The 24,150-nt window shown below is 37.6% G+C and overlaps 1 protein-coding gene across 4 annotated transcripts in view; it reads left to right on the plus strand.

Annotated features, from left to right (window-relative positions):
* Positions 1-24,150, plus strand: part of LOC127413316 (gamma-aminobutyric acid receptor subunit alpha-2-like) — a 280,046-nt gene that overhangs the window by 102,293 nt on the left and 153,603 nt on the right. For all 4 annotated transcript variants that reach the window (XM_051650347.1, XM_051650346.1, XM_051650348.1 and 1 more), the window contains exon 5: positions 3,181-3,401. In XM_051650347.1, coding sequence (XP_051506307.1) covers positions 3,181-3,401 — 221 coding nt within the window. The remainder of the gene's footprint in view (positions 1-3,180; positions 3,402-24,150) is intronic.

Consider the following 24,150-nt stretch of genomic DNA (forward strand, 5'->3'; position numbering starts at 1 on the left):
AGACATAAACTTAGGGGGGGGGGGGGTCAAAATCAAAAGTAACAGTCAGTATCTGGTGTGGCCACCAGCTGCATTAAGTACTGCAGTGAATCTCCTCCTCATGGACTGCACCAGATTTGCCAGTTCTTGCTGTGAGATGTTACTCCACTCTTCCACCAAGGCATTTGCAAGTTCCCGGACATTTCTGGGGGGAATGACCCTAGCCCTCACCCTCTGATCCAACAAGTCCCAGACGTGCTCTGTGGGATTGAGATCTGGGCTCTTGGCTGGCCATGGCAGAACACTGACATTCCTGTCTTGCAGGAAATCACACACAGAGCGAGCAGTATGGCTGGTGGCATTGTCATGCTGAAGGGTCATGCCAGGATAAGCCTGCAGGAAGGGTACCACATGAGGGAGGAGGATGTCTTCCCTGTAACGCACAGCATTGAGATTGCCTGCAATGACAACAAGCTCAGTCCGATGATGCTATGACACACCGCCCCAGACCATGATGGACCCTCCACCTCCAAATTGATCCCACTCCAGAGTACAGGCCTCGGTGTAATACCCATTCCTTCGACGATAAATGCAAGTCTGACCATCACCCCTGGTGAGACAAAACCATGTCTCGTCAGTGAAGAGCACTTTTTGCCAGTCCTGTCTGGTCCAGCGAAGGTGGGTTTGTGCCCATAGGCGACGTTGTTGTCGGTGATGTCTGGTAAGGACCTGCCATACAACAGACCTACAAGCCCTCAGTCCAGCCTCTCTCAGCCTATTGCGGACAGTCTGAGCACTGATGGAGGGATTGTGCGTTCCTGGTGTATCTCGGGCAGTTGTTGTTGCCATCCTGTACCTGTCCCGCAGGTGTGATATTCGAATGTACCGATCCTGTGCAGGAGTTGTTACATGTGGTCTGCCAATGCAAGGATGATCAGCTGTCCTTCCTGTCTCCCTGTAGCACTGTCTTAGGCTTCTCACAATACGGACATTGCAATTTATTGCCCTGGCCACATCTGCAGTCCTCATGCCTCCATGCAGCATGCCTAAGGCACATTCACGCAGATGAGCAGGGACCCTGGGCATCTTTCTTTTGGTGTTTTTCAGAGTCAGTAGAAAGGTCTCTTTAGTGTCCTAAGTTTTTATAACTGTGACCTTAATTGCCTACCGTCTGTAAGCTGTTAGTGTCTTAATAACCATTCCACAGGTGTATGTTCATTAATTGTTTATGGTTCATTGGACAAGCATGGAAAACATTGTTTAAACCCTTTACAATAAAGATTTTTAAAGTTATTTGGATTTTTACAAAATTATCTTTAAAATACAGTGTCCTGAAAAAGGGACGTTTCTTTTTTGTTGAGTTTACAAGTAATATTTCTCTAATAATTCCTTATTTGTATGCGGCATTGCTATGAGATCTGGTTAAAAAAATTCAGTAATTTTCTGTGTTAAGTCATGTTAACAAAAGCCTTTGAATGAGCGCATGTGAATTCCAATATGGTAAAATGCTCTCTCCACTTCTGTCCACAAAAAAACCTGGTGGCCATTTAAAGTGAATTCAGAGCATTGTAAATACAACTGAACACAACACATCCGTTATTCTGTGCATGAGATGAGATAGAGCTCCGCAGAGCAGCGCATGCAGACTGTTTGCTTGATTAGATCACAGCCCTTTGCAGTTTCATATTCATAAGGTCATATCTTGATTTTGATTTTATTTCAATGGATCGTTCAGCCCTACACAATGCATTAGAAAGACGTGTTGTTTTTGCATTATTTCTTTATATCTCATCACACTGAATTCAGACTGTAAGCTCACAACTTGAGTATCATTCTCTTGCCGTGGCGCTGGAGATTCAGTGGCGGTGGAGCACCGCTGCTGAATAGCGGTGCAGGAAACACTGCTGTATTGTGGTTCAGGGGTAACCCCTGAGAGAAAATTTAGAAAATGTAAAAGTCTGAATGGACCATTTTTATATTTTCCTAAAGTGAGAATCTAATAACAATAAACTAACAATTCACACCTTAAAAATACTGTTTTCTTAAGTATAAATGGCCTGACTATGAAATAATGGGAACGTCCTCATCAGAAGCAGGGAACTCTACTAGCCAGGCTAACTAATAATTTGTATTAATTATAACTAATAATCAGTGATGATGACAACTCTGATTAATTTTCACAAAATGAAAACAAAAAACTGTTTGTCATGAAAGGCACATAACACACTGATTAATAAAACAAAAATCTATGTAGCCTAATTTGGCTTTATGCGATGCCTCGCGTATATCGCGAGGGAGAGAGGCAACACGCACAGAGCAGGAAATGAAGCGTGTTCGACGCTTGAGAAAAAGGTAATATAGCGCTGATCGCCCCTGAGTGCTTGTGGTGTCTATAGCTCTGTTGTTTTGATGCGCTGCTCACTAAAACTCTAGAAACGTTAAGATAGGACAACCGTTGTCATTATCTCACGGTTCAGATGGAACCAAGCCGGGGTCCAGACTCGGACCGCGGTCTGCTAATTGGTGACCGCTGGTCTAGAACTACTTAAACTCTAGAACTGCTTAGACTAGAATTGGTTTTAGTCTAGAACTCCCTAACAAATATTTATCTAAAGCTAGTCAAAAGCATTTGAAGAGTTTTCCCAGTTATATCAGCCGTGTTGACATCTGACAACTTTTGACATCTTTGCGCACCAAAGTCTCTTGCAGTTGAGAGTGGAATCTGATTGGCTGTGCTCGCCCTCAGCACTGGTGAAAGCTTTGAGACTTAAGCATTGTAGGGTAGAGCCTATTATTCAATCGCAGTATGCTCCATCAGAAAAAAACATTAAACTGTTTTTATCCTATATTTTTGTAAAATAAACAAGTAAAGATGGATTAGGGGAAATGATACGCTACAGACTCTGGGCCATTTTAGGGCTAGAGAAGCCTTGAATTTGAATTGCACTGGTTTTCTTTGCTTAAAGAGGAACACAAACCCCCCACTTCACTGATGCATTAGATGGTTATAAGGTCATCAAATTGGTTGTGCTGTTACTATTGTGAATACAACAGCAAATTTAATGCCAGCCAATCAGTGTAAAAGGGTATTGTGTTCCAAATTGCAATGAACAATGCATCAGCACAGCTCTTACCAAAAGAGAACATTCACAAACAAACCAAAAACATTCTAGAACATCTTGTTATTATGTTTCTTGGCAGGAGTACACCATTGACGTGTTCTTCAGGCAGAGCTGGAAAGATGAACGGCTGAAGTTCGAGGGACCAATGAATATTCTGCGTTTGAACAACCTGATGGCTAGTAAGATCTGGACTCCAGACACATTCTTTCACAATGGGAAGAAATCTGTGGCTCACAACATGACCATGCCCAACAAACTACTGCGTATCCAAGACGACGGCACCCTACTCTACACTATGAGGTAACTGCACAACTTCAGTTGTTTTATTTGTAGTAATTGCTTTTATGTTTCCGAATTTTCAGGAGTTAAAGCATAGAACTGCCACCCAGCACTGCTTCTGACCATTTTGGCACCCTGGGCGAGATTGATGTTATTGGCGTTTGGGGCAACTTGCATGGCACTCTCCTTTTTTGCTGACTTGCATAGTGATTTCATTATTGGCACTCCCGTCTACAAGAGTGCTCTCTTCCTTGATGATCTCATCGGTCCTGGGGAGGAAGCACCCCCAGCTGATGGCACCCTAGGCGACTGCCTAGTTCGCCTATGACTAGAAATGGCCCTGCTGCCACCACTAACATCAACTGGAGAGTTTTCTGCTTCATTTAGAGGAACAGCTCACACAATATTGAACATTTTGACATGATACTCATCCTCATGTTCAAAAAGTAAAGTTAAAAAAAGTTAAATTCACACCATAAGACAAATGCCCAGTTTTGCTCAAATTTTATATTAACTTTTATGCATGAATAGGAGTGGGGTTTGGTGGGATGGGTGGGGCCTCGGTGGGGACAGAAGGCACTAGTGGTAAAAAACATGTGCAGTCAGGGGCGTGGTCACAATTTCCCGTCTAACCGGGGGTCCCCTTTTGCCATCGGCATAGGGTGGGGTGATATGGCTCTGAAATTGTATGTCAATATTTTTCAACCTGATGATGTTATTCGATAAATATTTCGTTTTGTTTTTTTGTTGTTGTTTTTTTTTTTTTTTTGCTTAGAAATGACATAAAAGTCATTTTAAATCATAATTTTTAATTCATTGGCCATCGTAGCTAAGTAGATTCAAAAGGTTTAATAAAATAACAATCTAGATAAAGATAATACAAATAATATTTCTACAGTTTTTCAAAAATTGTATTTAATTTAAAATATAATAAATATGATTTAATTTATCTGCACCAATACAACAATACAGTAATAAAAAGAAATATTTAATATTGAAGTTTGTTATAATAATATGATTCTGGATTATTATTTTAATATTCTGCTTTATACAATAGTCATATTCGGTATATTTCTGTCATATTTACTTCACATTCACCTGAAGCTTTTATTTTGGTGAAACACTGACATTGCAGTGTCAAAGCGTATTTGACAGTTTACCGTGTTCCTCATTACAAAATCTGGTAAAAGCTGTTACCTTTTCTATTTTTGGGATACTGTATCACATTTTTATATTTGTATAAAAACTTTAAGGGGCTTCAAAAGTTTAGAATTGTGTAAAGGGGTGACCCTGCAGCACTCTGCCTTTACAATACACGTGAACCGCTCCGAGACAGCAGTAAACAGAGTCATGAGCCCTGCGTGAGAAAAAAGAAAAACGCCTCACCCATTCAGTCTGGGGTGCAATCAAAGCCTTTTATGGTTTAGTTATCACATATGACCATATTGCGATTTTTAAGTTATTCTGATTGATTGTTTAGCCCTGAAGGATCGTGAATTTTAGGCAACATAGTTGCTAAATAAAAATAAATCCACCTTGAGCGTTTTGCTGTCTGACCAGAGGCCCTAAACATCCAGGTCCACACGCAATTGCGTGGTGGTTAACACCGCTACTGTGCACAGTGGAGAAATTCCTTTCTTTTGTATGCACATCTTATTAAGTATCTTAAGTATTTTATATAAATAGGCGTTTCTTCAACTTTCATGTTTCAGGGATTGACTGAAACTTTTTTCTTTTTGTGAAGGTCTAATTAAAACTGAATTGGAAATTTTTTACCAGGCCTTCATAATTTATTTTTGACACTTTTCAAATGCCTTATAAGTAGGCTATATTATATGTTTAAAACTATATTATAAACTAAAAAGTGTGAAATAAACAAACACATTTTAAATATTTATTGTGTGAAAATTATCTATACATTTGTCAAATAATTACAATTGTTCCTCAGTTGTGGCATCATTTCCAACACACCAAACATTTTTGGCCCTATTTTATTTTTATTTATTTATTTTTTAAAGTTAGTATACTTGTTAACCAAGTTGACAAAAGTGTCAGTGAAGAGCATACTTGAGATTAAATATGAGTCAAGTTATGTTTGGAGAAGAAGAAAATTCAAGGTAAATAACACCTTTTTTATTTGGTGTCATTTCCAATCAAGCTATAATTTTGTCAAATTGTGCAAAAAAGTGTGAAAATAGTGTATTTAGGATACATAAAATGTTAGCTATGAAATAAGCCTTAGCAAGACAGAAGATTCTACCTTTTTTTTTTTTAAATACCTTTTTTTCAAGGGGACCTATTATGCAAAATTCAATTTTACATGGTGTTTGAACATAAATGTGAGTCGGCAGTGTGTGTACACATCCACCCTACAATGTTAAAAGTCCACCCACTCCTCTTTCTTATATTTCTATTAATCAAAAACAGTGTCTCAGAATGACTGGTTTTCGTATCCACTCTAAAGTGATGTCACTTTAGATCAGGCCACGCCCATGACTGGTGACGGACTCCGCCCTATTATCATAGATTCTCCCCTGAGTGATCGACACACAATCTGCCATTTTTTTCCATGCTGGAGCAGCTACAGTGAGAAGAATAATGTCTCAGCTTCATAAGCGTCATACGTGTTCTGTTGTTGGCTGTAAAAGTGAACATAAGAGTCTTCATGTACTCCCGGCATCAGAGCCACTGAACATGCCGTGGACAAGTTTTGTTTTTGAAGAAAATGTTCCCCAAAACATACCAAAATTCATGTATGTTTGAGCAAATCATTTTACACCGGACTGCTTTGTGAATGAGGGTCAGTATAAAGCAGGATTTTCAAAAAATTTGACTGTCAAGCATGGATCAGTACCAACTGTTCATGTTCCAGCTTTATATCCTGAAGATGTAAGTATCGCACTTTATATTTTGTGAATGTTTGCAAATCGCCTTTCCGAATGAGTTTGTTAGCTGATTCCACGGCTAATGCAGCTAAAGTTACCATTGTCTCTGATTGTATTCATGGAGACCAGAGCTATGTCGTTATAGCTTGTTTGCACATGACGTCACGTCACTGCATTGCTGTAGCGTGAAATGCAGATGGAGGGCAGGAAGTGATTTTCTACATAAGAAGCACTATCACAAACTCAAAATGCCTATGTTTTGGTCATTTACAGTTGCTCATACATATATGGCTGAACTCCAATATTTACGGTGTCAGTCATATTGGTTCTGATTTGTTGTTGCTATAGTATCTGAAGCACGAGCTGTAAAGGCACAGCCCTTTTCCGGAAAGGGGGCAGGGAGCAGCAGCTCATTTGCATTTATAGAGACACACACAAAAACAGGCATTTACAACATGGTATAATAAATGATCCGTGGGGTATTTTGAGCTGAAACTTCACAGACACATTCTGGGGACACCTGAGACTTATATTACATCTTGAAAAAATGGGCATAATAGGTCTCTTTTAATGTCATTTCAATCAGTGTTCTCTCCACCACAAAATTCTAGTGAACACAATACAGAGTTTGAGATGTGCTGGAAATTACACTGTGATGGGAATTTAAAAAATATAAATAAATAAATAAATAAATACAAAGAGTGTCTATTATTTCCTAAATGTATTTAAATTTTGGTTGAAAAGCATCCTCTTTCTCTTTCGCTCTTGTCTCACACACTCACCCTGAAACACATACATGCACAAGCGCGTGCACGCATACACACACACACACACACACATATATTGGTGTGGCTATCCTTATGAGGACTCTACATAGACATAATGATTTTTATACTGTATGAATTCTAGATTCTATCCCCTAACCCTAACCCTACCCTTAAACCTAACCCTCACAAAAACTTTCTGCATTTTTACATTTTCAAAAAAACATCGTTTGGTATGTTTTTTTTTTTAAGTGATTTAAATTATGGGGACACTAGAAATGTCCTCATAAACCACATTTATAGCATAATACCCTTGTAATTACCAGTTTGTAACTTAAAACATTTCCTCGAAAACCACCCAAACCCGCCCACACACACATAGAGATTCGAGTCGCGACCAACAAACAGTACGTACACCTGCAACTTGATTAATACTGTTTAACAGTTTCTATATTATCTGAAATAACTTTAAATATGTGCAAGTGTTTAGATGTATTTCACCCTAATTAGCCTTCCATAGTGGACAGCACCCTCGCACTCCCCCTCCCCCTCACTTAAGCTCTCACACACGGACACACACACATACTCGGAAACCAAGTCAGCACATAGTTGTTTAGCAGCGGAAAGGCTATATACAATGATAGTGACTCTCATGCTGCTGAGAAGTATAATTAAACGTACATCTTGGTAACATAAAGCGATGTTATTGCTGACAAGAGCCGCATTAAACCCAGGTAATTCCACACACGATCTCTCTCAGTTTCTCTCTCTCACTCATACACATGCACACACACACACCTACATGTACACACAAACATGCACACACACCTTGTTTCTCCAATGCTGAAAAGCAGCGTATCTTCCGTTGCTAGTTCTAAAGTGACGTTTTCGAACTAGCAATGAAGGCTTAGGCTGCCTCAAAGCTAGATGATGAATCCGTGGTGGAAGAAAGTAGTTCCACTCACAGGAGTGTTTCTAGGAATGAGAAACAGAAAATGTCTTGATATAAAACCCTGAACGATGTCTTAATGTGTGGTAACCGTGGTATAAGTGGAATAATTGACTCCTGTCTGTTGAATTATTGAAAAATAACGCACCCCTGAGGTGTAACTACATGGGGGTGTGCATTATTTTTCAATAATTCAACGGTCCGTTGTCAGTAATTTCTTACATATACTGTATATACATACCAGTTGTGCAGTGGGCCTACCCCAAAAGCTGTATGATTTGACTTCAATATTTAATAATTAATAGCAATTATTAACAACAATAAAAACTATAAACAATTCTTCCACAAAGTAACATACTGTAGCTGTTTATGTTTGCCAAGCTTGAAAGAAAGTGCTTGAAATTCAACTGATATGAGGTCACACGTGTGTAAATCGGCTATAGCGGTTTTAAATGGTGCTCATCCAATCAGAAATCAGAGTCTAAACTATCTGTTTTATAATCCTAATTTAAACCCTGATACACCCTATAATCCTGAGCATTAAGTAAACATCAAATGAACAACCCCATTCATCTCTAACCAGCTCCCACAGTATGACAATCCTCATGCTGCCGGGCTTACTGACTTAACAGCTAATTAAGAAGTTTCATCTCATTTTGGAAATTTGACACTCACTGTAGTGAGAGTTGAATTCATTTTCTCAAAACCATTGACTTCCTCTTAGTTCAAGGAATAGTGAAAAAAAAAAAAAAAAAGAAAGAAAATTCTATCATTATCATGTTGTTCCAAACCCATATGACTTACTTTCATCTGTGGACCACATATCGACGTTAAAGGAATTTTCCGGGTTCAACAAGTTCATCTCAAGTTCATGCGTTTGTGGCATGATGTTGATTTCCACAAAAAATTATTTCAACTCGTCCCTTCTTTTCATTAAAAAAAACAAGAATCGAGGTTACAGTGAGGTGCTTACAATGGAAGTGAATGGGGCAAATTTTTGGAGTATTTAAAGGCAGAAATGTGAAGCTTATAATTTTGTAAAATTACTTACATTAATTTCTCTGTTAAAACATGTATTGTTTAAGCTGTAAAGTTGTTTAAATCATATTTTTTACAGTATTTTTAGGGTTTTAGCATTTGTAGCGCTACATCGTCATGGCAATGAAGTTGTAAAATTGCATAGAACTTTACACAGAAAAGATTAGTAAGCCATTTTAAAATCATGTTTATGTTACAGTGTTTCTGTCGTGTTTCCAAGGACTCTTTTTTTGAAGTGGTTTTGTCCTCTGTCTTCTGTTTCCCTCTGACGATATTTCCCATAATGCACTGCCCTCATCATTGCCATCTGTTCCCAATTGTTCTCACCTGTTCTCCATTCCCTCATTAGCCCTTGTGTGTATAAATACCCTCTAGTTTTGTTCCCACTTTGTCAGTTCTTGTTTGTTGCTATTTGAGTTCACGTTTGTTTCACTTTCATCATCTTCATTAAAAGCCTGCAATTAGATCCAGCATCTCCCGTCTCATCTCAGGAACTACTCGTTACATACAGATTGGCCCCATTTAGTTCCATTGTAAGATTTTTGCTTTTTTTAAGAAAGGAAAACAAGTCTAAATGATTTTTTTGTGGTAGGGGTTGGCAATATGACTAAAATCTTATATCACGATATCAGACATTTTCTATCATGATAACGATATAAATCACGATAGAATATGTTTTAGGAAAATCAATAAAAATTGGTTAATATATTAAATGAACATATTGTACTGCCTATTTTTTGATAATCTAGTCAGTGAAATAAATACTTCCTCTTATATAATTTTCTCCTTTTTGGAACTTGACATAGTCCAAGTAAAAAAAAAAATATGGTTTTAAATAATTCTTACCTTAATGCTAAATTTCACATAATGCCACATTTCAGTCTGATGTTGTTAAGCAATATTATCATTATTATAGAATTTCCTCAAGGAACTCTTCAATAAACACTGCAGAAAATATCCAAAATTATGTAAACTCTTCTTGCAGAAAATAAATATTAAATGAATATAAACACTTCTTGCTAAATAAATAAATAAAAATATGACCGAAATAATGTGGAGCACATCTTTTGGCTTTCATAATACTCTTGTGTGTGCTTCATTTGAGGAGGTAAAACAGATTGCTTTTATTACACATGATTATCGTCGTGTGACACAGTTTGCAGATTACATTTTTCTGCTCTGTGTTGGCTTTTCTAAACCTACACCACAGATGTCACACCTGTTTTAAAAACACGCTCCTTTTTCTTGACTTCTTTTGGAGTCATCCTGTTTTGTGGAGAAGTTTTTTCAGGGGTTTTCTTGGGTGAAAAATTATTGAGTAGCACGAGTGATCCCGCTCTGCCCTTTCATGTAAATATCGGGATGCCTGCTGGACTCGTACACATTTCCGTGCTCCAGAAATAGTGCACGCGACGCTCACATGAAACACAGATGCGCACGTCAGATGAGAAACATATTAAACGCTTGTGAATCACCAAACGCGAGGTTAATGTCATTGAATTTGCTTAGGCAGATGCCGAAAAGTTTTTAATGCCATAAAAACCCTATCTATATTTCTTAAATTCTCTCTGTCTCACGTGAAGCCCTGCCCACTGATAAGCCCACGCTGTGCACGTAGATATTTACATATTGCGAAATATACACGATATAGCAAAATCTCTATCGATTGACACTTTACATCTTCGCCACGATATATATCGTCATATCACCCAGCCTTATTTTGTGGTACTTAACATTATGCCACAAATGCTGTGGATTGAGCTTAAGTTGTATTGAACCAGAATATTCCTTTAAGAATGGCCGCCTCAGTCACCTTCAACTTTTATTGTATATAAAAAAGATGCACTGAAAGTCAAAGGTTACTGAGACCGAACATACTCACTAACATCATCTTTTGTGTTCCTAGGAAGAAAGAAAGTCAAACGGGTTTGGAACAATAATTAAAATTTTTGGGGGGAACTATCTCTTTAAGTAGAACAGTTCTCTTTACAATAAGCATTTTTCAAGAGTTCACTGTGTGTGCAAACATTATTAACTGTAGAGCCACACTGCCTCATCAATCCACTTAATTACCTCCAAACGAAACAAAAAGAGCAGAACTCGTGATGTATTGTCATGTGTCGTGTACACAAGCAGCCTGATGTAAGCATCCAACAACACAGCCTTTCATAATGAATCTCCTGTCTGTTCATCTTCACACTGCTCCAGAACACATGACACTTCAGCACATACCCTCTCAATTTTCTTCTGCTTTTTTCTGTCTTATAAATCACAAGTCTTGCTCTGAGCTCTTCCTGTGTTCACAAATGCTTCTCATTGCTGCCAAATCAATAGACGTGTCTCATTTGGAAGGATGCGTCCTCCGGAGGTCGCATTTGTCGGCCACATACGTCATCGAGGCTGTCTTGTTTCAGAAAAGCGAGTAGGACACTTCGAATGCTGCCTTTAAATGCGACCTTCTTTCATGGGAATTGCATGAGGTGTATCCTTAATGGGCACTCACAACCCACAATTCTTTGCTTCAACAGAAATGTCTAAAATAAATGACGCCAATTTGCCCGTTCAAACACAAGGAATGTTTATTCCCAAGTTGAAGTACCTCAGTAGATGAGTGCAGAGTATATAATATGTATAATTATATTAATATATAATTAAAATAAAAGTATTAGACTAAAAGTACACCTGTAAAATCTATTTTCTTTTCTCTTTACATCATTATAACTCTCCAAAATTTTACCTCATATATTCCCTTCCAGAGGGACTTATGTTCCCTTCTCACTCGCGCTTGTTAAAGAGTGGCATGCTGTCATAGCAACCATGTTACGTTTGTCCTACGAAGGCCATCTCATTTAAACGAGACTTGTTTAAAGGAGGACGCTCGGTATACTGCAGCCTTCGAAGGACACGTCCTACCTAGCATGCAGCCCTCCAAATGAGACACAGCCAATAAGTGGCTTACTCAGACCAGGAGTGCAGGAGGAGACAGAGATAAAGACAGAGAAACTCTCAGAAAGAAAGCAGAAGATAGACAGAAGAAAGAGATAGAGAGAATAGCAAAAAAAGAGTAGAAATATTCTGAGATCCAAAATGGATATTGAGAATTCACATTTATAAGATTACTAATAAGGGTAAGATCTATCTTTGAAATAGTTTGTTTCAAGTTGTCACAAGCACACTGGGCTCTCCCTCACTGTCAGTCACCTGCTCTCACTCGCCTGAGTTTTAATCACGCACACCTGCAGTTCATTATCATCTCGTTTGGACTTGCACTTAAACCCCACACTCACACTCAGTCAGTGCCTGGCCTTGTTGGAGGTACCTTGGACTTACCTTTTGCTCTGCCGCAGTGGAAAACTGCTTTTCTGTTTATTACTTACCTGACTGTCAATGATCTGTTCTGGATACACAAGATAAGTGACTTTGAGAATTCTGAGAATACGGCATACCTACTCACCTGTGTTAACCTCACCTGTTTGTCAACGATCTGCTCTGGATCAGAGTATGTGAGTGGAGTGGAGCGGCAAGACTTTCTGCTCCGCGCTCAAAGCATTTCATAATCGCTCCACTCCGGGTTGATCATTTCCCGCTCCTCGCTCCCTCCCCATTCCCTCCTCACTCACTCACTCACTCCTCGCTCCGTGTTCACTCCATGGCAAAATTTGTGCCCAATTACCGCTCCACTGTAAATTTTCATTATTTATTTGAAATATCACATATCTCTGTGCAGAAGATGCATTCAGCGTAAAATAAATACATAATACTAGAAGAAAAACATTGTGCTTTATTGGAACAGTAATATTAGCCCAAGCCATTAAATTATCATTTAGCTCACTTTTGAAAAGGGGGAAAAAATGCTGGATGAGGCTAAATTAAACAAATTACCAAATGAAAAACATTACATTAAATAAAATAAATAAATTACCAAACTAAAATATGTAGGCTGTTATTGCCTTGTCTTTAAACAAACTTTTATATTAACCTTGAGAACTATAATTATCTGAACGGAAAAAAGGTTGGTTGGTTGAATACACTTTTAATCATCAAAACCTTATCTCCAATGCTGCGTTCACTTTCAGAAAAACGAGCTTTTGCAGAGTGGCAGGTTTCAGGCACATGCGATGACTGCTGGATGTCAGGCCAGCAATAGAAAACACCCTTTCTATGCTGGCCGAGCCACTGGGGATGCTAAATATGCATCTTGCAATTTGTGAAAGTTGGGGTAGTATAATAGAGTTGTCCTTCCTGAAGCGAATGACGTCAATGTCGGGGTTCATTCTTGGCATTACAGGTATTGTTCGACTTCTCCCTTTACGTCAATTGCTGCAGATGAATGTGTCGCAGTTGCGTAGGACTGGAACATTGACTTGCCTTTCTTTGTGCTTGATGGCTCAGGGTCAGCGACAAGGGAAGGGAATGTTACTGTTTTATTCATACTGCAGAGAAGTTGTGTTTGATGAACTAACAACTCCCAGATCTCAATCTGTTTGCCTTGAACCTTCAAGAACAATACAATTACGTTACTGTACAATTACGATTATTGTACCCTTTTATTATTATTTTTTATTTTTTAGACACTTCACAATAACCAATGTATTGTCATTTTTGTTGATTTGTGAATGTGGCTTTGCGTAGACTGAATTACTTGCCTTTTCATCTCTTGCAATCCACTCATTCTTAAAGCGTGGGTCTAACAATGCAGCCAGAATAACGTGGGTGTCGTCATAAAAACTTTTATAATGAGTCAAAGTTCTCAGCTAGAGTTTCTGCGAATGCAGCTATTTCCATTGGATTTGAGACACCAACCATCATTCTGTGTATTTCTGCAACTGCCGGCAAGATCATCCACAGGTTTCCCAGTTCCTTTTGTAAACTATCTGTCAGTTCGGCAAAAGGTGTGAGTACTCTCACTAAGCCTTGAAGCATGAGAACATCATTGCATGTGATTTTCCCATCATCTGTGATCGATGTCAGCCTGTTTTGCCACAGCGTGTCCTTCTCAAACATTGTCAGCACCGATTCGATCATCTGCAATTGACTGTTCCATCTGGTTGCGCATGCAGTTGTGGGACGAACACCTAATTTGTTGATTTCCTCTGTGTTCAGTGTGCTTTTTCTGACTGTTTTGACTAGTTTTCCGACCTTGTTGATTTATTGAATTGACTGAACTATGGTTCGCGATCGCATCTTTAATAGACAGTTGGAGTAAGTGGATCGGACATCTCAGGTGAAGATTATATTCTGTGACGTAGTGCTCTACCATCATGTTCAACTGGATGGCCAGCTGGTCTGTATGGAGCTGCAGGAGTGCATCAGTATCTGTACCCTCAACATCTGTCTCCCCTACATCTTGATCCAGTAGATCCCCAAATTCATTGAAACCAGGTAGATTGAATGCTTTCACCATATTGCTGGCACTATCAGTAACCACTCTGATCACACCACACTGGACATTCCAGCGTCTCAGGACCTCCTCATATTTTTCATAAATGTGCTTTGCTGTGTGGTGTCCCTGGATGTGTTCACAGCTCAGCAGAACAGTGTGGCCTTGAAAGTTTTCATCAATAAAACTGCCCACAATACCCAGAAAACTGTGACCCTGTCGGCTTGTCCAAATATCAATGGCCAATGAGAGTCCATTGCAGTGCTGTAGCAGAATGCGCAGCTTATTCTCCAACTCTAAAGCATGTGGCATGAGTGTGTCATAGACCGTGCTGTAGCAAGGTGGGATGTAGCCAGGCTGTGCAATGTTCGCAAAATAATGCATTTCTTTCTCCTTTCGTGAGTGGCTCATAGTCCATGTAGACCATTTTAAAGAAGGACTGGTCCAGTTCACTCTTCCTCTCCTGTGATATATTTATTTTTGTTGTTCTTTGTTGATAGAAGCTTTTAAATCTACTGCTCTCTGCATCTTTACATGTTTGCTGTGCTTCTTCCTCTGAAAATAAATTTAAACTGCACATATTATGGTGCTAAAATTAATTTTAACTAGTAATCGGTAAAAGCCACGAATTATTAACAAATTGATTCATTCAGTTGGTGTTGGTGGTTTAGGTCATTAAAGTTTAATTCGGGACGTTATACAGTTGAGATGGCGATTCGATTAGAATGTTGCAATTTCTACCTATAATATTTAGAGAGACAAAGAGATGTATTACCGACCTTTAGATTTTCTTTCCAAGTGTGAGTGAAACACTTTATCGTGTTTTCTAGACACGTGCCTTTTAAGATTCCACAATGAACCTTTTGTCATTGTAATCACCTCCCCACACTCACATTCTCCTTTGACATCATTCAGAAAATCCATCTTTCTGTCAGTGGTGTTTAACTGTGCTTAACACATGAATTCATTCGTGCTATAATGCTGTTGCTTTATGGGCCATTAACATGAGTTGTACTCGTGATGGAGCGGTAGTGGAGCGCTCTTGGAGCGAGAGAAAACCACGATGCTCTGACTTTCAAAAAATCCGCTCCTTGGTCCAGGCAAAATCACGCCACTCCGCTCACATACTCTGTTCTGGATATACAAGATAAGTGACTTATGTGAAACCTGAGTTTACTGCATATCTACTTGCCTATGTGTAACTTGCCTTTTATACAGCGAACCGCTCTGAATGTGCTGGAAACATGATTTTGAGAACTCTGAATGTAATAGATGTCTTGATACAAACCTGCTCCTCAGTTTATGGAAGTGACTCACCTTAGACCCTGTCTGAAGTTAAGGTTACCTGTTTTGGCAAGTGTTGGTTTGGAATTAACGATTTGTGGATATGTGCCTTCTGCCTTGGTTTGCTGTATAACCAAAGACTGTGTTCAAAGACTTTGTACCTAACCTGAATACTTGCCTCACTATTTACCTGTCACTCCTGTGTTCTGTGCAATAAACTCCCACATCTGGCTTCACCTCAGCTCTAGAGTCAGTATTACACTTTTCTTTTTTTTCTTTTTCTTTTTCTAGGATCTGTCCTGTAACAGACAGGTTTGGCCCAACTATGCTCAGATGTAGAGAGGATGGAGTTTTGGCTGGACAATCCAAAACATTTTGAAGCGAATTTTCTCAGTTGTAGTGATTGCGAAGTTACTGCATTTGGGCTTTGTAGGGCAGTATATGTAGAGCTGCATAAGTAATCAAAATAAATAGGATATCGCAATATGGTCTAGTGTGATTGTTAGACCCCAAAAGGCTGTCATTGAATTAAATATAGTCAGCATTCACTTTACTCTTCAAAGTGAATGAATGGCACTGTGTTCTTAAATTCCTGAGAACCGAGCGTGACTGCTGTGTGCATTTTCCATTCCCCTTTTTGATTTGTAACTATTAGCCCCTAAGAAACATGAAAAATAAGAAATAAAATATTTAGACCAAATAGTTTTCCTAAAAAATGATGTCCTCATATGTGGATGGCAGAACTGTCATGGTTTTATGTGTTTTTGTTCATGTTTTGTGTTAATGTCTTTTATTTTGGAAGTTTAGTTCCTGTTTTATAGTCATGTGTTCCATGTTATTTCCTGTTTGCCTGCCATGTCATGTGATTCCCTGGTCATGTGATTTCATGTTTCCCTCCATGTTCATGTGTCTTGTTTTCATTGGTTTATTGTCTTGTTACCTTGTTATCAGTTCTGTCTTGTCATTGGTTATCATTGTCATGTTTCTCCCTTGACCATGTATTTAAGCCTCATGTTTGCCATTGTAAGGTATTGTGTTTATGTAACGTTGTTTGGAATTCAAGTTATGTTTAGTTTAGTTTGTTTTGTAGTCACGTTTTTGTTTTTCAAGCTTAATGTAAATAAACTGCACCTGGGTTCTTCACTTCATCGTCATTGACAGGCAGACAATGTCAGCATCGTTACAGGAACTAAGTTGTGACATTTTAAATAATACCAAGCGATAGAAGGTCTTTTTTTTTTTTTTTTAAATCAAATTGTTTCCAGGAGTGTTGGTTATTCATGTTTTTGAGATGTTACAGACATTACATCAGAAATGAGCATAATTAATTCTGATTCAAAGTAATGTCCAGCATCATCCAATCACTGCCAACCATGTTAAAATAAAATTATACATTATAAATTCTGAATCTATGTACTGATTATCATTGTCCCATGTCTTTCAAACATGTTGAGTGATCCAAACATCATCTGCAGCCTGAAACTGAAATTTTGCTATAGAGCTATAGGATGCTCCCTTGCTCCCTTATTAGGGAATGACTTAACCTCCATGTGCTGTCTGTCTGCACTTGTCTCAAAACCATTTGAAATGCACATTTTTACATTGTAACTCCGTATAAAGCCTCTGAAAGCAAAATTTGTCAGGTCTGGATGCATACATTGATTCTCAATGTGATAATACACAGTGAATATAGGATATTTTAAGGAAAATGAGCCTATGGTCCATGTACGTGTTCATTGTTTTTAACAGTATGCTGTTTCGCAATAAATCGATGAAATTTTAAAAATGGCATATACTGTAAGAAATGTTTGTGTTAGTTTACAGTAAATTCCTGGCTACTAGTTGCAGTGGTGGAAAGTACTGATTTTTTTTACTTAAGTAAAAGTACTATTACTGTAGAAATAATTAACTTAAGTACAAGTAGAAGTACTGAGAAAAATTATGACTCGAGTAAAAAGTAGTTTGCCGAAAAACTACTCAAGTAATTATGTTACAAGTTACTTTATGAAAATTATATTATATATATATATATATTAGTCAGGGTTGGGGATTAACGGAATACATGTAACGGGATTACATATTTAAAATACAAAATATAAGTAACTGTATTCCACTACAGTTACAATTTAAATCATTGGTAATTAGAATACAGTTACATTCAAAAAGTATTTTGATTACTGAAGAGATTACTTTGCATTTTATTGTCATTTGTTTAATTTAATATTTAGTCCTTTCAGATGGAAAACATTTATACATATAAATGATGTGATTCAAAGTGCATTTGAACAGCGGTGAAACACTTTCTTATGATGTGTTACATTCATACGAGCAGACAGAGAAGTAAGTTTGAAGTAAGTTTGGAGCAGAAGAAATAGAAATAAACCTTGTGTAAATTGTCAGCTTTATGCTAAGCTAAAATGCTATTTCAAGCAATTTTACATGCACATGTTACCAGGCACAATCATATTTTTTTATCAAGGAAATTCACGTTGGATCATAATTTCTTTTTTCTAGTAAAACCTTTGATATTAGGGCAAAAATCTTATTCTTGATGATATTTTTTGTATTGTTTTCCTGTAAAAATATCTAAAAATCCTTAAAACAAGATCAGTTTGATTTATCTTGTTTTAGAAACAGCACTGCATAAGATATTTAGGTTTTTCAGAGAATTTATTTTTAACATGTGTAATTTGTCTTACTGTACTGGCAGAGTTTTTTTATAGTCAAAACAAGTGAAAAAATCTACCAGTGCTGAAGAAGTAATCCAAAGTATTTAGAATATGTTACTGACCTTGAGTAATCTAATGAAATACATTAAAAATTACATTTTACAGCATGCATTCTGTAATCTGTAGTGGAATACATTAAAAAAAGTAACCCTCCCAACCCTGTATATAGTATATAGGCTTCTATTTTTATAACACAAATATATTTTTGTTCTTAAAAGAACTTGATGCTTCCTTTCACCAAGGATGCATTAAATTGATCAAAAATACATTAATTGTCAATATTATTACAGTTTGAAATAATTGTTGTAACTGTGGTATTTAATCCATTTTTTCTTTACCCGTGATGGCAAACATGTACTGTGTCACCTATTCCTTACAAAAGCATTCTAAAGTGCTAATTTGGTACTTTTGGTAAGAAAATTTTCTTATCATTAGAACAATTGAAAATGGTTGCACTACCATGCGGAAATCACAATACAGTGGGTTTTTTTCCCCATTTGCTGAGGTATTGAGTTCTTACAAGTTGCTTTACACTTGCAAGTCAAATTGTGGCTTTAAAAATAGGCAAAAAGAAACACATTTCTCCTGAAATTCTATTTTCCTCCTAAAGTCTATTGTTTAGAGAAATAAAGGCTATTCTATCCATGCATTTCTGTTTTGAAAAAAGTATCTCGAACCAGGATAGAGAGGAAAGTGGATGGCCAGATGCACAACAAAAAGACAAGTAAATCACAGTCTCTAGTTTGAGAAACAGCAGACTCCTCAGGTCCTAAATGCCAAAGACCTGCATTGCTGCAAGAGGATTCTTGGACAAACAGAACATTTTAAGAATAAATCATGTATTTAAATAGAAATAGCCATTTGTAACATTCTAAATGTCTCTAAATCGTCTCTAAACTACATAATTTGCATTGTGACTGAAACACATTCCTATATCAGGTTTATTCTCATTCATGTATGTCCAAATATTTTGGCTACTAAGTTAACATACTGTACAAAACTAATATAATGCAGTATCATAGAGGAGGAAATTTATCCTCTATGATATTGCAGCAATTATCCAGATATGGAATGAGATTATTAAGCAAACTGTTATCAACTCCTACATGCCAAATTATTGTATTACAGTTGTAATAATAAAGTCTTTTATTGAGATATTATTAAGTAAATTGTAGCATTTGGTTTTTCATACATTCTTTATATAACATCCATCCCTTGCGCACTTTTGACCTCTAGTGAGTGAGGCTTTTCAGACAGATAAACAGCAGCACAGGGCAGGGAATCACAGTACAGCCCCATGAGTGAGAGTGCTACCCGCTAGGACAGTTTATCTTGAACAAGAGGGGTGAACGCTTACGGAATTTAATGTGAGAGTACAATACCAAACTGATGCGGATTGATAGAAGTGGAGATCCCGTCTGTGCGCTTGATGGTGCGAGGAACCGGACAGCGGGAAAAAAAATAATGTTCAGTGAAAAGTCAAAGAAGATCGCAATGTATATAATTGTAACTATAGCAGATATTATTAATAAAATATGGGAACTCATTGTGTGGGCATTTTTTGCCTTTTGGGGATATTTTTGTCAATTTCGGTGGCATTTTTTCCCCGAGTCCCCTTTAATTTCCGACACTATTGACAATGTACCTTTTCTAAGGTATTTACAAAGTTTGTTTTAGATATATAATAGCAAGTAAACAAGATATCCCCACATATATGTTAAACTACATTGTGTTAATGTTTGACACAGTTAAAACATTGCCTACCTTAAAAACAAGTGAAGTTTGATCAGTGGCTAAACATGTTCAGACGGTTCCCTCGCGCCTGGATAAACGGCTCCTTTCCAGAATGAAATGAAAAATACAGAAAATCACCGTATTACAGTTCTTGTATAGTGAGAGGGCAGAAAGTCTTGAAGAAGCTAGAGAAGAGTGGACACCAGCGGCAGTTTATGCAAGCTGCTGTGCTCATGATGTTGTGCTCTGTGGGCTTCCGTCATGCACGTTTTAGTTTATAAACAGATTTAGTGCTTATAACTTGCCGATTTCTTCTTCCCAAAAAACGCTGAAAAACTTTTGAAAAAAAAAACGCTGAAATATTATGGGGGTTTTTTTTGTACCTTGTAACTGTGGTGAAAAATAACTGTAGAAAAGTTAAATACTTCATTTTTAATCAACTCTAGTAAAAGTACTATTATTTATTTATACTTGAAGTAGAAAAATTAGAAACATTTACTCAAGTACAGTAATGAAAGTAGTTGTAATTCGTTACTTTCCACCTCTGCTTTCACAGTATATTTTACAGTAGTATTTCTATAATTTATTAAAATTAAAAGACAACTGTATATTGTGACTTCACAGTGAACAGGACCAATAAATTACTGTAATGTAGCAGTGCTGTGTTGTAGAATCACAATGATCATCTGTATTTATTTTATCTACAGTGTTTGTTAATTGTCACCATCATTGAATTTTGTATGCTGAGTGTTGATATCTTGCGTGTCTGATTGACAACTCATGATGAAAAGTGAATGAGCGATAAAACCAACCATATTATAGCCTAGCTTTGCAAACACCCCTTCCTCATTGTTCTTTTAAAATGCAGTGTTTCCCATATATGCATTCTGGAGCGACACAGTGCTGTGTGCTTTATACACTGCAAAAGAGACCCCATCACAAATAAATGCACAAACTCACAGTGACGTCACCGCATAACACACAGGTGTCAAACTCACTTCACTTCGTGTGGCCTGCGAGCTAATTTCTGAAATGAAGGATGGCAGAGGATCGGAATGTCTCTCTAATCAGTTAGCGCTTTCCTTGTGAATATTAATAAGCCTTCCCCTGTCATCTCAACCGTATGTTTTGGAGCGCATTTTGCTCGCTTTAGAAGCAGTGTGACAGCGGCTCAATGAATAGAGCAGTGCGAGCACAGAGGTGTATTAACTCACAGAGAGCACAGATCATTATCAACAGTGCTAGACACTACCTGGATCAATAATGAACACAGCAGAATGGAAAGAGCTCTGCGAGCACAGGGCAGATGCGTTTACTCACGGACTGGTCTCAGTCTCAATCACATAGCACAGACTATTTTAAAAGCACTTGTGAACCAGTGAGATGCGTGACGGAGATTGCGAAACCCGTTTGAATGCGGCATAGAATTGTCTGTTACAAAACTCTTATGTCTCAGTGATGAAACTAGTTTAGAACAAACAACCCCACATTCTAAACAACACTGACAAAGAAAACAGGAGAAAGCATCCATTAGAAGGCTTTTCAATTCTCAGATCACAACGCTTACAAAAATTTCCCATGGATTTACAGTAGAAACACTAACTGTATTAACTATGGTATTTGTGGCAGATAAGGTTTCTAAATGTATTTAGACTGCTGTTTTTTCATTACAAAAACACCATAGTTCTTTATAGAATCCATAATTACTAACCATGGTAGTAAGGAGCCATGCGTGGTTTTTCCCATGGTTACCATGGTCTTATTACAAATATAATTGTTAAAACTATGGAAACTATGAATAACTATGATAAATGTTTTTATTATTATTATGGACCAAGCTATCAGTTTTCCACCTGTGTAAAATCTGTTCTCTTGTAATGCTTTCTGATTGAAGGAAAATGTAAATTGTTTTGTTTTTCTTCAGAAATTTCAAGACATGACTGTAGTTTAATCAGTAGGAGCCTGATGATGGGAATCTGTAAATGAGACCCAGCTTAGTCACACTGTCAGAATATTTCAATTTTTTAAAATTAGGTGTGCATTTTTTCCCCCACAAATGTTACTGTTATTAATATTATCATTTACATCTTGGAATTTCTGACTTGATATCTGCACCCCAACCTCAAAACCAATGCTATAGGCATACTGTCAAATGTGCATCTCAATGCACAAAATATGCAGTATTATTGATAATTGCATGGGTGCTACCAAAGCAGGTGCTGGTGCCACATTTTCAACCAGCCCTTTGAGGGCACAAATAAATCCAGATGTGGCCCAGGCTAAAATTTAGTTTGACACCCCTGTTTTAAGCTATTCCTCCACCAACACACATTAATACGGGTCTGTCGTACAACAGCACCGCTGTTGAAAAAAATCCTTGGGGAAACACTGAAATGATACTATTTCTTTCATTTCAAATGCATCTTACGGTGTAGTTTATACATCATGGACCAACATAAAGTCAGCTTCTAAACTGACTATTTTCTCCATACATTACAGTACAATAAATTGAGTTCTTAAACACAATTGCACCAACTGGGAAAAATTTAATTAGAAATCAACAAGATAAGGCCCCATCCAAAGGAAACACTAAACACCGTAATGGTGACTTGAAACGAAAAACCATTTTCCCATAATGCAGTGCGATTTTCACCTTTCTTTTTTCTCAGTAATTTGTTGTGTTGTGACAGAAAATGACCTAGCCTGCATTGAGTTTACAGTAAAATATTGAAAACAGTATTTTATTGTAAGAAATTACGGTTAAATCATTTACAGTGTATCGGATGAAACTAGAGACTCTAATCTTTCGACTTAACATGTTTCAATGTAAAAACTTATTTAGGTGTCTTACCAGATGTAGTTTTGTTGGCGTTTCTCCCAAAGACAAACTCAAAGACAAGCCATGTTGCTGTGTCACATGACTAGGTGTGCCGAAAGTTTAACCCTTTAATGAGAGCCTAGAGTCTCCTGAATTACACATGATCCACACATGTGGACACGGGGTCTCAGGAGGTTAAACATACTCCCAATATGCAAATGATACAGTGTTTTAGCCCTCTCACCACATAAACTCCATCTCTTGAGGAGCTCTGAGTTTGGCTTGTGCCAGGTTCACATTATTTTCACATTCACTGGATTTTGTGAACAGAGATGCACTGAATTCCACCAGCTTATTGACCTATGTGAACTAAACAGAAACTACAAGGTCTTCCTTCCACCAAAAAAAAAAAAAAAAGGCATGATGGTTTGAAATGTATTTGTAACACATCAATGGAAAGGAGGAGGCGAGAACCGGCTTGACAATATAAATAATATATAATAATTAACTAAAACAAAAGCACAAACACACAGGTGTCGGACAGCTGTCCGTAACTCTCTCTCTCTGACACATTGCGTCTCCACTCGGCCTTATCCCTCTCATGCTTAATCAGCCTTATTAGGGGCCAGGTGTGCGGAATCAAGACCCGGCCCCGCCCTCCGCCCTGCTAAAGTATTACTATTGTAAAATAAAATTCTAATACCCAAAATAACAACATCAACAATAATGTGAATGATAATAGTAATAATAACAAATATGCATATTATTATTAGTGGTAGTAGTAGAAGCACAATAATTACACTGCTTGGCCCTCAAAAAAATCATATACTCTAATATTTAGTTGGACCACCTTTAGCTTTGATAACTGAGTGCATTCGTCATGGCATTGTTTCGACAAACTTGTTCAACGTCACAACATTTATTTCCATCCAGAGTTGCATAAATTTTTGCCCGAGATCTCGTATTGATGACGGGAGAGTCGAGCCACTCCATAAAGTCTTCTCCAGCAAATCTCAAAGACTTTAAATGTGGTTAAGGTCAGGACTCTGTGGTGGCCATTTCATGTGTGAAAATGATTCCTCATTCTCCCTGAACCACTCTTTCACAATTTGTGCATGATGAATCTTGGCATTGTCATCCTGGAATATGCCCGTGCTGTCAGGGAAGAAAAAATCCATTTATGGGATAA

This window comes from Myxocyprinus asiaticus, chromosome 22 (assembly GCF_019703515.2).
Source record: "Myxocyprinus asiaticus isolate MX2 ecotype Aquarium Trade chromosome 22, UBuf_Myxa_2, whole genome shotgun sequence".
Classification (NCBI taxonomy): Eukaryota; Metazoa; Chordata; class Actinopteri; order Cypriniformes; family Catostomidae; genus Myxocyprinus; species Myxocyprinus asiaticus.